At 42.9% G+C, this 16,552-nt stretch overlaps 1 protein-coding gene across 1 annotated transcript in view; it reads left to right on the top strand.

Moving 5' to 3' along the window:
- Window positions 1-12,733: 12,733 nt before the first annotated feature.
- The window catches only part of HTR3B (5-hydroxytryptamine receptor 3B), a 46,060-nt gene continuing 42,241 nt past the window's right edge, over window positions 12,734-16,552 (top strand). The window contains exon 1 of the mRNA XM_065946140.1: window positions 12,734-12,773. Coding sequence (XP_065802212.1) covers window positions 12,734-12,773 — 40 coding nt within the window. The remainder of the gene's footprint in view (window positions 12,774-16,552) is intronic.

The raw sequence follows: 16,552 nt of genomic DNA, 5'->3' as shown, positions 1-16,552 counted from the left end.
CACCCAAGAATTTTAGTTTGAAGGATCATACTAGGCTTGTTTCATTACAATCAATAAAAGCAAGTTGAATAAATAAATAAAGGAGCAGACATTGTTATGAGCTGACTTGTGCGCACCCCCCACCCCCACCAAATTTGCATGTGGAGGCCTTAACCCCCAGTACCTCAAAATGCTACTACATAGAGAATATGTGGAACCAGGGCCTTTCAAGAGGTAACTAAGTTAAAATGGAGTCATTAGGGTGGCTGCTAGTCTGATACGACTGGAATCGTTATGAAAAAGAGAAGATTAGGACACGGAGAAAAGGCCAAGGAGCAGCAATGTGAAAACAGTGAGAATGTAGCTCCCTGCAAGCCAAGGAGAGAGGACTCAGAAGAAACCAACGCGACTGACACCTTGACCTTGGACTTCCAACCTCCAGAACTGCGAGAAAATAAATTTCTATTGTGTAAGCACTCCCCCCGTCCAGTCTGTAGTATTGTGTTATGACAGCCCTTGCAGACTATACATATACTATTTGACAAACCTCAAAGTTGAATTCAACAATCATTTATTGAATATCTACTGTAGCATTTGACTATGCCCGGTACTGGCTGGATGGTGAAGGCATGGCCTCGTTCCCTTAAGGGGCCTCTAGTTCAGTGAGGCAGACAATCATGGTGGTGAAGAATAATTTCACACAGGCTCAGAAATGTATATGCACTATCACGTCACATCCTTTATCTAACTGAGAGATATTTGGGGCATAAACTTAGCACCTTGCCAAACTAACATAGGTGTTGTTTTTTTTTTTTTTTTCTTTTTTTCTGCACCCGACCTTTAGTTGCAGCATGTGGAATCTAGTTCCTGATCAAGAATCAGACCTCGGCCCCCTGCACCTCGAGTGTGGAGTCTTAGCCACTGGACTACCAAGGAAGTCCGTACCACAGTGCTAACAAAGGCTTTTTAGTTGCAAGCAAGAGAAACCGGCACAAAACAGCTCCCAGTGAAAAGAAGTAGGGAGGGCTTTTTTTGAACCACAGGCAGCAACCTCTTGGTGGTGTAGCCAGGCCACACAAGCCCCGAAACCAGTTCCTGGAGACACGTCAGCGATCAAGGTCATGCCTCCCTCTGCTGCACCCTGGCTTCTCAGCCTTGACCTCTCTGCAGGTCTGTTTTCTTCTCAGCCTCAGCTGTTCAGCATTCCTTGCTTCTCTGTGGAAATGGACATTCCCCACCCCAGCCCTGGCTCCATGACACTTTTCCGGTTCCAGCACCACTAACCAGCTGGCTGGTAACTTACTCCCCAAGTTCTGGGAGAGAGTCTAGTGGTCCACTTGGACCATCCCTTGTCCTGTTGGCCTGGATCAGAGTGGGTGGGAGAATAATCCACGCATGTCCATTGGAACTGGAGAAGAAGGCCATCCTCGAAGGGAAGTGAGACAGGGCTGACATCTCGACAGTTTCTGTTTACAAGAATCAGAGTGGAATTCAACAATTATTGAAGGAAGGGAAATTCATTCCATCCATCTGCAAGTGAATCTATTTGTCTTGGTTTAAACTTGTGATTTTCAGACCTGGTTGCACATCAGAGTCACCTGTGGAGTTTCAAAAACATGCCAGTGCCTGGTTCCCACCTTTCACCATAATATCGGAATCTGTGAAGGTGGGGCCCATGTAATTTTTTTTTAAGTTTTTAAACACTCCAGTGATCCCAATGTGCTGCTGGGATTGCAAACTTCTTGTTTAGACTTCATGCCATTATAATTTCTACTTCAGATTTTAGGATTTCATATCTTATTCTTAAATGATGTGATCAAGTTAGAAATCATGTACCTCTGCTAAAATTTCGTCAGATATGCAGATGACACCACCCTTATGGAAGAAAGCACAGAGAAGCTAAAGAGCCTCTTGATGAAGGTGAAAGAGGAGAGTGAAAAAACTGGCTTAAAACTCAACACTCAAAAAATGAAGATCATGGTATCAAGTCCCATCAGTTCATGACAAATAGATGGGGAAACAATGGAAACAGTGAGAGACTTTATTTTCTTGGGCTCCAAAATCAGTCACTGTGGATGGTGACTACAGCCGTGAAATTAGAAGACTCTTGCTCCTTGGAAGAGAAGCTATGACAAACCTAGACAGCACGTTAAAAAGCAGCGACATCACTCTGCCAACAAAGGTCTATAGTCAAAGCTATGGTTTCTCCAGTGGTCATGTATGGATGTGAGAGTTGGACCATAAAAAAGATGAGCGCCGAAGAATTGATGCTTGTGAACTATGGTGTTGGAGAAGATTCTTGAGAGTCCGTTGAACTGCAAGGAGATCAAACCAGTCAATCCTAAAGGAAATCAATCCTGAATATTCATTGGAAGGACTGATGCTGAAGCTGAAGCTCCAATGCTTTGGCCGCCTGATGCGAAGTGCCAACTCAATGAAAAAGACCCTGATGCTGGGAAAGATTGAAGGCAGGAGGAGAAGGGGACGGCAGAGGATGAGATAGTTGGATGGCATCACTGACTCGATGGACATGAGTTTGAGCTCATGGGAGTTGGTGAAGGACACATAATCTGGCGTGCTGCAGTCCATGGGGTCACAAAGAATCAGACACGACCGAGTGACTGAACAATAACAACAACTGCTAAAATGTATAGCTAAATCATCATTGAGTATTTCGGGGCCAGAAGAGCTTTCTTTGGCAGGGGCTAGTAGCTCAGTCGGTAAAGAATCGGCATGCAATGCAGGAAACCTGGTTTCAATTCCTCGGTCAGGAAGATCCGGAGAAGGAAATGGCAACCAACTCCAGTATTCTTGCCTGGAGAATCCCATGAACAGAGGAACCTGGTGGGCTACAGTCCATGGGGTCGCAAAAGTTGGACACAGCTTAGTGACTAAACCACCACCAGTATTAATTTGAAGGTAACTTTTTATATTTCTGTATGATTTGTTGTTGGTTTTTAATGGCTAAGTTGTGTCTGACTCTTTTGTGACCCCATGGACTATAGCCTGCCAGGCTTAGATTCTGGAAAAGTTGATTATCAGTTTCTTTGGAATGTAATAGTCTTCTGGAGAAATAATAAAATCAGTGCCTCCCACAAATCTTCGCAGACTCTGCAGTGGAAACCTTCAGCTGTCTTCCCAGATCTCAGATTTCTCTTTACTGGTTCTGGACTCCCTTCTCTCACCTTCTGTGTGCTATTGCTTCCAAATACCAGTACCTGAAACTTTCACAGGCTTCACAGGTGGCGCCAGTGGCAAAGAATCCACCTGCCAATGAAGGAGACGCTAGAGACGTGGGTCTGATCCCTGGTCGAGAAGACCCCCGGGAGTAGGAAATGGCAACCTACTCCTGTCTTCTTGCCTGGGAAATCCCATGAATAGAGGAGCCTGCTGGGCTACAGTCCATGGGTCACAAAGAGTCATATAGGACTGAGCTCGCAGACACACACACACACACACACACACACACACACACACACACACACACACACACACGTAAACATTTAGTTAAAAGGGGCTTCCCAGCTGACTCGGTGGTAAAGAATCTGCCTGCCAGTGCAGGAGCCGTAGAAGACTAGGGTCCAATCCCTGGGTCAGGAAGATCCCCTGGAGGAGGCGATGGCAGCCCACTCCAGTATTCTTGCCTGGGAATTCCCAAGGACAGAGGGACCTGGCAGGCTACAGTCCATGGAGTCATAAAGAGTCAGACACGACTGAGCAGGCACATAGTCAGTCAGAACTTTCATAGAACTTCCCTTGGACTATTGAAGTTTGTCTGCCCAAGAAAAGAGCAGGAAATGCCTGGGAGTTCACCCCTGACCACCCTACCCACCCCCGACCCCGCTCAAAGCCAACGACTGACAGGGGTGGTATGTCAGCCAGGCCCCCTTGCTAAGCAGCAGTCTTTTAGTATAGTTTCACTGCCATGTCAAGCTAAAGCCGTTGTTTCTCCTTAGTTATTTCTGTTGTGAGTACTTCTATAATAAATATGAGCTCACAAATCCTTATCTCGGATATATTAATAAAAAACAATTTAAGACAGTCAACTTTACATAATTGTATTCTTTCTGTCTAATATTACCCCCTTCATGGATTGCAGTCTTGTCGTGGCGAAGGGGGGTTGCATAACTCAATGAAGCTATGAGCAATACTGTGAGGGGCCACCCGAGACAGACGGGTCACAGTGAAGAGTTCTGACAAAACGGGGTCCACTGCAGGATGGGGTGGCAGACCACTCCAGTATTCTTGCCTCGAGAACCCCATGGACAGTATGAAAAGACAAAAAGATAGGACACCGAAAGATGAGCCCCTGGATCGGAAGGTGCCCAGTATGCTACTGGAAAAGAGTGGGGGGCAATTACTAATATGCATTCAGTAATACTATTTATAATCTTCCAGATAAAAAGCATCAAGGCTTTACTTCTTCCTGCTCTTAGGAACAGGGTAGGTAGGGAAGTTACCCCTTGAGAAGTCACCGAGTCATTGGGAAATTCCCAGGAACAAAGAGTTTGGAGGAAGGAGAGGAAGTAAATGAGCAGGGAGGGATTGGCTGACATTTGTCAACAGAGTGGAAGTAGATTAGATAGGTTGGTGTGAGTTGACGTTGGGGAATATAAAGAGGGATATTCAGAAGAGAGGGAAAAGAGTGGTGACACGAATAGAGGCCAGACAGGACTTGAAAATGACTTAGAATGCACTGTTTTATAAAATAGAAGACCGCGTGGCATTTCCTGGGGCTGCAGTTATGACTGCTGCCACAAGGAGGCGCGCCCTGACCGCACTCACTTCGCTCTCAGAGCGTTCCATCTTCCCACTCTGCAGCCTTCAAGGGCTCTAGCTGGAGGTCTGTCACACTCCAGCCATAGTCAGCCAGCCTATTATTAGTGCCAAGTCTTCCTCCTGGAGCAATGACAGTGTAAATTTCAGCAGTGACAGAAAGAGGACAAATACAGCTGTTGTGAGTTTTAGGATAATTGCTACAGGCCATTTGGAGACAGCTTTATAATAACAGCACTTAACAGCGACTTATACAATATTTCACTTTTCTGTTTTATTTTCCCCCTTCACACTTTTTAACACGAACTTGTTAATCCACTCAGCTCATGTGAATCTGGAATTCTCTACCCCCTAGTTTTACAAAGTGAGGCTTGCAGCCCCCTGGAAAGTATATGCTCTTTTCTTCTTCTTCCCTTTTTAAAAAAAAAAAAAAATTTTTTTTTTTTTTTGGAGTACAATTGATTTACAGTGTTGTATTAGTTTCAGGTGTATGTACATATCTTAGGATTCTTTTCCCATATAGGTTACTACAGGGTATTGAGCAGATTTCCCAGTGCTATACACTAGGTTCTTATTGATTATCTACTGTAAATATGTGTGTGGGCGCGTTCTTAGTCACTCAGTTGTGTCCGACTCTTTTCCAACCTATGGACTGTAGGTCACCAGGCTCCCCTGTCCATGAGATTCTTCCAGGCATGAATACTAGAGTGGATTACCATGCCTTCCTCCAGGGGATCTCCCCCATCCAGGGATTCAAACCCATGTCTCTTAGGGATCCTGCATTGACAAGTGGGTTCTTTGCTACTAGCACCGTCTGTATAGCAGTGTGTATATGTCAATTCCAAACTCCCAGTTCATCCCTCTTCCTCCTTTCTGCTAACCATAGGTTTGTTTTCTATGTCTGTGAGTCTATTTCTGTTTTGTAAATAAGTTCATTTGTATCCAATTTTTTTTTTTTTTAGCTTTCACATTTAAGCAGTATCATGTGATATTTGTCTTCCTCTGTCTTACTTCACTTAGCATGATAATCCCTAGGTCCATCCAAGTTGCTACAAATGGTGCTATTCAGTTCTACCATGCTCTTTCATCTCACTATCCAGCCTTTTCATGTGTTGTTCCCTCTGCTCTCCAAGGTCTCTCCACCCCCAGCTGACTATGATCTTCACCCAGAACAAATGCCACTTGTGAAAATCCTCTCCTCACCTACCCAAATCCAGGCTCTTCCCCCATCCTCCCCACCTGCCCCTCCCCGAACCAAACAGGCTTGTGGGATCTTAGCTTCCTGCTCGGGGATCAAACCTGTGCCCCCTGCACTGGAAGCATGGAGTCTTTACTGGACCACCAGAGGAGTTTTCTTTTTTGATTCCCTCTTCCCCAGTTCACCCATCTGCTGGCATTTATCTCATTGTATTCTAGGTGGTTTTTTATCTATTACCTCCACCCCAAGAACCTCGAACTCTCTTATCTTTAGGTCTCCAGTGTCTACCACAGTTCTCCATACAGAGAGTGAATGAACAAATAAAACAAGCTCTAGAAGATCAAATCCCTTGCCCATCTTGAGTCTACAGCAGACACTGAAATATCCATAAATTTAGATCCAAACCAGAAAAATCTTACTGGCCGCTGTTATTAACCATTTCCAGGCCTCTCCACTTCTGAATGAACCTAAATGGAAAGTCCTGGGCTCTGTGGTGAGCCACAGGTCACAGGAGATTCCCCAGTTCGGGCACAGCAAGACTTCAAGGCTCACGTCATGTGCATAAGTCCTGGCCAGCGGGCATGCAGAGTAAGGCTCTTTGCCTGACAGTGCAGTCTAAGCAGTTCCCTGGAAGAAACAAGTTTCCTCTTAGGCGGAGCATACACAGACACAGCAAGCCCACAGTTCTATATTCCTCTGTCTTTTGGGGGGGACATCTTGCTCCTGATGATAACGAGACCCCTGAATTCTAAGCTGCCTCTGAGAATTCAAAGAGAGGCATGAACTTCCTGTATTTGTGTTGCATGCTTACCCTTTGCATGACTTGCTGGCAGGTTCTGGAGCAAACCAAATAAAAACAATCTTGATCTAAACCCAAGTCATCTTTCTCCCCCATCCTTCGTGAGATGGATAGTGAAAGAAGAGCATATTAGATGTGTTTGTGAAAAAGCTAGGCCCTTGGTACCATCTTTCTTGCATAAACCGAAATTCTATTTGTTAATTCCTTCCTCCCTCCCCTCTTTCCATCCTTCTCAAACATTTAATGAGCACTCACTAGGTACCAAGCTCTGTGCTAGAGCAGAAAATGAATAAGATACAGTGCTCTGCCTTCAAGGAATCCACAGAACCCTGAAAGAGATAGGAGAGGAAACAAGTAATGATAACACACTTGAATAAGTGCTGGAATGGAGGGGTCTGGGAAGCCTTGTAAGTTCAAGGTATTGGGCCCCAGTGTATTAGTGGGTGTTTAATAATCAGCTGGTGGGAGGGACCCTTATTTTTAGTTTGCTGGTTCCCATGTGGCAGATACTCCCAGCATGACTGATTTCAAGCTGCTAACTAATATCATTGAACACAGAATTGGGAAGAGATGTACACAATTCCACCAAACCCTTTTTATTTTGGTCACTTTGGATGCCTGCAGGATCTTAGTTCCCCATCCAAGGATCGAACCTATGGCCCCTGCGGTGGGATCATGGAGTCCTAACCAGTGGGCCACCAGGGAAGTCCCCACTATTGGCCCTTTTGATGCAGTAAGAGCCCGTTTCAGTAGACCACCATGATTTCTGCCTTGTGAGATTCTGAGCAGAGAATTTTATTCCTTGCTGTGCCTGGGCTTCTGACCTAGAGAACTTTGAGCTCACAAATGCGCTTTGTTTTAAGTTGCTAAGTGTGTGGTAATTTCTTGTGCAACCATGGAAAACTAAAGAGAGCCTATGATACCCTTTTTACAGATGTGAAGAATGAGGCTTAGAAGCAATAAGCAGTTTGACCAAGGCCATGAGCAGCTAACAAATGATGGAGTTGGGAGGCAAAATAAGGTATGTCTGACTCCAAAGTCTGGAACCTTAGCTCATGTTTTCATAGAAAACCATGTCACATAACCACAAAAGGCCAGGGTCGTGAGGGATCACCCTATTTCTTTATTTGTTTATTTTTAGTGACCAGAAAATGCGCATTATTATTAAAAAAAGAAATCCTGTGTGAGGAAAAAAATCAAATGTTGAATGTAGCCTTGAAGTAGAACCCAAGTGGTTACCTTATTATTTATTTCAGAGGACGATGCTGTGGAGCAGAAGAAATTTCATATGGGACTCTACTCATTAAATATTTGAGTTTGGCTTCAGTGACCATTTCTGGTTTCCTCCTCCAGCCTGACCAGATGTGCTCAGAAAATTTGGTTCCCCCTGAATATGTACATCTGTCAAAATTCCTGTCAATTTTAGCACGACTGCCAAGGGAGTGAACAAAGAGAGTTAGTGATTAACTTCAAAGAACTTTGTTGGAGAGGAATAAAGATATTTAAGGCCTATTTTGTGAACTAATTGCATTTGCATATTTATGGGATTTACTGATATAGCAGTAATTAAAAACTATTTAGTAGTCTTAAAGGACACATAACTCAGTTGCTGTTTGCATAATAAACACTTCCTTATTATGTTTGCATAATAAACCGTCTCCCCCTGCTTCTTCCAAAAGACTGGCCCATCTAAGGAGTGCCATATCTTACTTGGAAACAATGGAAAACAAAGTGTGCAAGGACTCATGGGAATATGGAGTGGAGACCTCTGAAATAAATATATTTCTAGGTGCTCTCTTAATCATTGGCCTGGCCTCAACTGCTGTTAGAGAATGGCAGATTTAAACCTCAGATTGTCTTTCTTTTTCCCAGGTGATGTTTAAGAAGCCTTATTTCGTATCCCCCTGACAATTCCACTTCTTTTACTTTAATACCCTGATTTGTTTGAAGTGCCTGAATGGGGTTCACCTTGTACTCATCCTTCCTAAAGAGATGTCTTGTGCGTGTGAGTGTTCAGTTGTGTCTGACTCTTTGTGACCCCATGAACTGTAGCCCACCAGGCTTCTCTGTGCATGGGATTTTCCAGACAAGAATACTGGGGTGGGTTGCCATTTCCTCCTCCAGGGGATCTTCCCGACCTAGGGATCAAACCTGTGTCTCCTGCATTGGCAAGCTGATTCTTTACCCCTTGAGTCTCCTGGGAAGCCCCCTAAAGAGATGTCTAAGGATGCTTTTGAACTGTGGTGTTGGTGAAGATTCTTGAGAGTCCCTTGAACTGCGAGGAGATCAAACCAGTCAGTCTTAAAGGAAATCAGTCCTGAATATTCATTGGAAGGACTGATGCTGAAGCTGAAACTCCAATACTTTGGTCACCTGATGCGAAGGGCTGACTCCTTGGAAAAGACTCTGATGCTGGGAAAGATCGAAAGCAGGAGGAGAAGGGGATGACAGAGGATGAAATAGTTGGATGGCATCATGATGGACACGAGTTTGAGCAAGCTCTGGGAGTTGGTGATGGACAGGGAAGCCTGACGTGCTGCAGTCCATGGGGTTGCAAAGTTGGACACGATTGAGTGACTGATTTGAACTGAAGGACGGTGAAATCTTTGACTAATGGGTTGTAAGAAACACTGTGAGTAAAAAGTGCTGAATTTAGGCAGTGAGAAGGGACAGTTTTCATGGAAAATTAAAAGTTGAGCAAGGGACAGACTCCAAATGTAAAATCTCTGAATATATAAACTAAACCCAGATGGGACAGTAAGGTTGGGAAAAGAAAGCTCTGAGCCATCTGGTGGGGCAATGCAGGGAGATCAGGGGAAGACCAGGAAGGATTTGGATGCAAACTACTTCGAAGACAAATCACTCATACAAACCAGAAGAATTCATCAGCCAATAAAAAGCTGTAATGGGCAGGATCACCAGACTGTTGTTAAATTAGCTAATGAAGGTCATAATGTACCTGTATTACACATCATTAGCAATGGCCTTCCAGTAACAGATGGGTATATGAAAAAGCGAGACAGAAGGGAGGATGAGCATGTCCCAAAGGGGTTGACTTCGAGCCATGGCTTACTAAAGTGTGTGGCAGGATGATAATGTTGATTACCGTCTCAATTAAACCTTTGCATAAAGGCAAGCTTCTGTGTTCCCTGCCCATGACAAAGTGCACTGCTGCATGCAGCTTGCCTTTCTCCTGTCCTAATTCATCTCTTAGGTGGAAACCAACAATTCAGAGCATTTACGGAAAGTGGTGGGACTTTGAGGCCCTGATCAGTCCTTGGTGATCTTATCTCTAGTGCATGCCTGTTCAGTCTCTCAGTTGTGTCTTACTCTTTGTGACCCCCACAGACTCTAGCCCTCCAGACTCCTCTGTCCATGGGAGTCTCCAGGCAAGAATACTGGAGTGGGTTGTCATTTCCTCCTCCAGGGGATCTTCCCAACCTAGGGATCAAACCCGAGTCTCCTGCATTGCAGGCAGACTCTTTACCACTGCACTGAACACTTTCTCTCAAGGTTATTTCTGAAACTTTCCTCAATTTTGTATTCCGTTTCCTCTGCTAGGTTACATTTCCTTTTTTTTTTTCCTGAAATATGTTTAAATGCACAGCAAAATTAGAAGCATAGTAGGAATAACTCACTGCCCTCTCCCCGCTAGCCGTTTGAGAGTTTTTTGCAAACATGATGACCTTTCACCTGTCAGTACTTAGAGAGTTATTCTTACAAACAAGGACATTAATTTACATAATCTCAATACAGTCAAAATCAGGAAATTAACATCACTATGTCACTACCATCTAGTCCACAGACCCTGTTGAGTTTCACTAATTCACCCCAAAATGTTCTTTATAACACAAGTATCCACCCAAGAACCACACATGGCATTGAGTCATCACGTCTCTTTAATCTCCTTTTGTTTGGTACTGTTTCTCAGTCTTTCTTTAACTTTCATAACCTTGACTCTTTTGAAGACTACACACCTGCTGTTTTGTAGAATGTCCCTCAATGTGGAGTTTCCTCCAAGATACATTCAAGTTATGAATTTTTGGCAGGATGAAGACAAAAGGGCTGTTGCATCTTCTCAGATCCTATCTCATGGTGTACAACTCATAACTGGTGATGCTAGTTTTCATTATTTGATTGAGGTGTTGTCTGCCAGGCTTCTCCACTAGTAGATTTTTTAAATCTTTGTAATTAATGAATATTTTGTGTCAATGTCCTGTGCCTCATCAAACTTTCACCAACTAGTTTCATCACCCATTGTCGTTTCTTCTGCAAATTAGTCATCACTATAAAGATTCCATTATTTCTTCTACATTTATTAGCTGGCATTCTAATTTAAAGGAAAAGCTTTCCCTTCTTCCCATTCATCTCTTTATTTAAATCAGGATAGACTTGTGGAATATTTGGTATCCTATTTCGTAGGTTGTAATTCTTTGCCATCATTATTGGTTTTGAAGCTCAAATCATCAAAGATTGGGCCAGAGAGAGCCCCTTCAAGCTGGTTATGTCCATGTATCCCACTCCCATAATTTCTTTAGCACTTCTTTATGATACAAGGGGGTGTTCTAGGCTCTTATATTACACTTTCCTGCCCCAGCCCTGAATCACACATTTCTCCATTTCTTACTTGTAGGTAGGTGTGCTATTTAGAGACCAGGATCTGGGTGTTAGGTGTGCTCACTGCTCTTGGGGTGTCCCTGCTCCCAGGCCCCCTAGTGGAGAGAGCTAGGAACATATGCATTTATGAACAGAGGTTCACATATACTGTTGCATTTGTATTTATTTCTGTATTTAACTCCATGTGCTGAAAACCAAGCATTCACTCTGATACTTCCAAAACCAACTCAACACTACAGGAGTCATCCTGGTTTTCTCCCTTTTTGGGTTTGCAACTTCTTTCACCAACAATGGGAAACCAATCAGGCTACATGGAGAGAGAGCTTCGTGATTCTAAACAAAGGGGATCAAATAATTAGGAGAATGGGGATCAGGTATATATTTCCCCCCTCAATTTGTTCCATGAAAACTTATCTCAAACCAGCGAGCTCTACATTTGATTTAGAGTGAAAAGCAGGCAGATGCTGGAAATGGTATGAAATTTAATTTTTGTTCCTAGAGCATCCAGGAGTCTACTAATGGAAAATAAATTTATGTGGAAGGATGCATCTTTTTCCTTAGTAATTAACAGTGAATGGGGCTCAATCAAAAACTGAAAAATACTTTTTTATGAACATTAAACTTTTGTAGTTTCATCTTTAATAAGCCTATACACATTCTCTCTTGTGTAGTTACTTTCTGAATTGTGGACAGTGAGAATTGAAGAAGCATTTCTGTTTATCAAAAAAGTCAGTGTTTCTTTTAATGAAAAGGGAAAAGCAAATGAAATGAAAGGGAAAAGCAAAACACACTCTTCCCACTGTACTGTTTGCAGTTGCTGTTCATTTGATGATACCAGGTTTCCATTAGCTTGGTGTAATTCAAGAGTCCAATAATCATTGTCAAATGCTGAAGATGTTCTGCATAAGTCTGATTTAGAACAGCTATTTGGATCTCAATTATTAATGAAATTAGTGTCCTGGATGTCAGCAAGAGCACTGCCTTAGGTAAAGGCTATAAAGGAAATCATATTAGTGTGGAATTTCCCCTCCTTAGGGGCTCCTCTTAGATTACATTATTCACTTAGCTATCTCCTGTCAGGGAAATTGAAATGTTGGCCATGATCTGATCCTGGGGCAGAACCAAATGGAGAAGTTAAGGGGTACTGCCAGGGCATCAGTTCCAAAACGTTAGTGTGGTGTTGGTATTGCCTTTGGTCCCCTTCGGTGTTTACAAAATAGCGTCAGCGAGGACAGCACAAACTGGCAGACAGAGGAGGATGGAGGAGAAAGGAGCTCTTTTAGGAAAGCCTGAGTGACTTTCTACCCAGGAGGCAACGCGTGTTTCTCATCTTCAGGACGTGCCTGGGGACGCTGGCAGGTCCAATGGCTCCTCTGTGGCCCTTCCTCCTGGCAGCTGCCTCCGGTGAGTACCTTAGCGATTTTACTAGGCATCCAGAGTTAACACCTAGAACCCAGAGACAGGCCTCTCCATGTTGTGCTATGTAACTCCTCACAAGTGCTTGCTTTTATTTACCATCTGTAAAGTGCCAGTCCTGTGAATCTACAAGGAGACCAACACTTTGTTATGACTTTGCTCCCACAGTTACAGGTGCGTGTATCCAGAGGGCCACACAGTGGGGCTTTCCAAAGTTAAAAGTATGCTCTGAAATGATGTAATTGTTTGATAAATTTCTCCTTCCTTAGAAATCAAGCTCTCTTTACAACAATTGATGTTGAGAGTTTGGGGCATTCTTTTTCAGGTTTACTTTTGTGTCTGAAGAGTATATTTTTATTATCCAAAATAGTCTTGGTCTATTGGAGAGTTCCTTAGATCCATCATAGCTACAGACACCTGAGTGTCATTTGGTGTTAGGGCTTTACATCCCGTCCTACAAAGTGTATATAGACGTGGAGTGTTTCTCTAAAGATGAGCTCTAGAAACTTGCATGTTTTCAATGTGCAATTCCCCTAAAAAAAAACTTAAGAAACTAATACATATATGTATATACAATACATATATATATATATACACACAATACAAATATATATATATATATATATATATATATATATATATATATATATATATATTTCCCCCTACATTTCTGGAATTAAACTTCTATGGTGCCAGTATTAACTCTACTGTATTGAACCATTTGAGTTAGGATACAATTGGTTCCTAGAAAACATGCACAAATCAAAAATTTATGTTCATGCTAGTGTTTCCCAACACCCCTTGTTCTTGAGGGTTCTCCTAGAGCTTGTATCTGAATTTCCATGTTTTAAAATATAACTGAAAGTGGAATGAGTCAATTACAGAGATGAGGAAGGAATTTGGTAGCCAAGCAGCTGGAAATGATTTTTTTATTGGATAGAGAAGAAAAATAGCCACTTATCATTAAAGTTTAAAAATCCTGAATGTTGAACTTAAAGGATAAAAGCATATCTTAATTATAAAAATGAAAACAGAGGAAATTTCATTAAATGCCAAATGGGTTTCTTAGCAGAAAATAATTGTCAACATTAAACGAAGCAAGATAAAATAGAAAAATGAAGGTTTGAAAATAGAAGAAATTCTTCTTAATGATTTCTCTTTTTAATGTTTTGTATTACGCTTGATATTTGTTCTAAATGTGGCAGAGAAAGTGTTTTAATAGCGTCTCATAGTCAGCACTTGACCATAAATTATACTAAGAACGTTCGTTGCATAAAAATTTACCCTTTGAAATCTTACTGGGTTATAAATATAAGAGCACTTAACAAACCACCTGGTTAGAGCCGAACCCAGAGGCAGTGTGCTGGAATAGGATAGGAGGCCTGAATTAGAACCACGTAGCCCTACCACACTGCTCACCAGCCATGTGACTCTGGGTGAGTCCATGTACCTCTTAGAAATTCTGTTTCCCTGTAAGTTAACTTTTTATTTTGCATATTCATGGAGACCAAATAAGAAAGCATTATGAACTCATAAAGTGCAATGCAAATGTAAGATATTGTTGACCCAAAAACACGCAAACACAGAAAATAACAATGAGCTGTTTCTTTCCAAAAACGTACACCATGCAACTCTTCCTTTTTGTTTTTAATTTTATTTATTTATTTACTTTATTAGAGTATAATTGCTTTACAACGTTGTGTTAGTTTCTGCTGTAGAGCAAAGAGAATCAGCCATGAAAGTGAAGTCGCTCAGTCGTGTCCGACTCTTTGTGACCCCATGGACTGTAGCCTACCAGGCTCCTCAGTCCATGGAATTTTCCAGGTAAGAATACTGGAGTGGGTTGCCATTTCCTTCTCCAGGGCATCTTCCCAACCCAGGGATTGAACCCGCATTGCAGGCAGACGCTTTACCGTCTGAGCCACCAGGGAAGCCTCCTCTGAGTCTTCCGTCCCACCACCATCCCACCCCTCTAGGTCATCACAGAGCGTGGAGTTTGGCTCCCTGTGCTAAGCAGCAGGTTCCCTAGAACTGCTATGCATGGTAGTATTCTACGAGAGAATACACAAGAGAATACATGAGGTGTTTTCTTCCTTTTGAAGGGTTACTTGCTGCTGTTCCCAGCGTTCTCAGGGAGCCAGGTCGGTGTAGTATCAGAGTAAGAGCTTGGTCTTTGGATCCAGATCCACCTTGTTTAAATTCCATCCTCTTTTCTTGCAAGCTGTGTGATCTTCCACAGCACTAACCTCACCAAGCCTAGAGTCCCTCACCTGTAAATGAGTCCTAACAGGGTTGTAGAGCACCTATCTCTTAAAGCTCTTGTAGAAGTTAAATGAGATCATTTATGTAAAGGGCTCTTAGCCTAGTCCCTGGCACACAGCAAGTCATTTAATCAGTATTAGGTATTTAATAATACCACACATCTAAACCACTATTTCTTTGCAACCTCTCGGATATATTGCAACCTCTCAGATATATGTATTGCTATCTACTGTTCAATAGAAATTGATCAGAGGCTAGACAAGAAATTCAGGCAAGTCTTTATTGGGGTCCCTGCAGCAGCAGGGAGAAGCTAACACAAGTAACAGTTTCCCTTGCTCACACTCAGAGCTGAGTTGGCTCTTTACATGGGATGAAGGTAGGGGTGGGTCTGTGATCGAGTCAGAGGCGTGGCTTAGGTATTTTGCCCACCACTTTGGTAGTGTTGTATGCAGGGGGCAAACACAGTACCTTGCTTTTGCTCCCTACTCTTCAGAAGTGGCATTTGGGATTTTGGTCTTTTTGTATCTTGTTCATAATTTGCCCCAACTGCACATGCACACCGGAGAAGGCAATGGCACCCCACTCCAGTACTGTTGCCTGGAAAATCCCATGGATGGAGGAGCCTGGTGGGCTGCAGTCCATGGGGTCGCTAAGAGTCCCCATGAGCGACTTCACTTTCACTTTTTACTTACATGCATTGGAGAAGGCAATGGCAACCCACTCCAGTGTTCTTGCCTGGAGAATCCCAGGGACAGGGGAGCCTGGTGGGCTGCCGTCTATGGGGTCGCACAAAGTTGAACATAACTGAAGCGACTTAGCAGCAGCAGCAGCAGCACATGCACACAGTTGTTTTTAGTCCCTTATAGCTTCTTTGTATTCTGTTTCTCCAGGAGACATTTGTCCAGGTGCAAACACTGCAGCAAAGGGCCCTAGGTCCCAAGTCCCAGCCTATTGCAGCCCTAAGTAAGTTAAGTCGCTCAGTCATGTCCGACTCTTTGCGACCCCATGGACTATAGCCTACCAGGCTCCTCTGTCCATGGGATTTTCCAGGCACGAGTACTGGAGTGGGTTGCCATTTGCTTCTCCAGGGGATCTTCCTAGTCTCTTATAATCCTAAAGGTGATATACTCATTAAACCAGAAACAGCTCTTTTCATCAAAGTGCCCAGAACACTTTAAGATAGGTGTGTATGTAACTCATTGAAATAAGGAGAGCAAAAGAAAATTCTATTGCATTCTTATCTTCTTAAAACCTCTCTTCACCTAGAAGCGCTTCACAACTCAGTTGGTAACACATTCTACTTTTCAGAAATCTTACAAGTGCGTTATTTGATGCTGACTATTAGTATTCAAGGAGGCAGTGCTAGTGTGGTATCTTTGCTGGGTCTGTTGATAGCTTCCGTCAGTGTCTGTTGAAACATCACTGAACTGTGAGTCATTTAGTGCTTGTGTGAATGTCACATTAGCTTTCAAGGGGCATAATTTACTGTTAATTAATGGTCACTT

The sequence above is a fragment of the Muntiacus reevesi genome, chromosome 9 (genome assembly GCF_963930625.1).
Source record: "Muntiacus reevesi chromosome 9, mMunRee1.1, whole genome shotgun sequence".
Lineage (NCBI taxonomy): Eukaryota > Metazoa > Chordata > Mammalia > Artiodactyla > Cervidae > Muntiacus > Muntiacus reevesi.
This window is presented reverse-complemented; position numbering and strand designations above follow the sequence as displayed.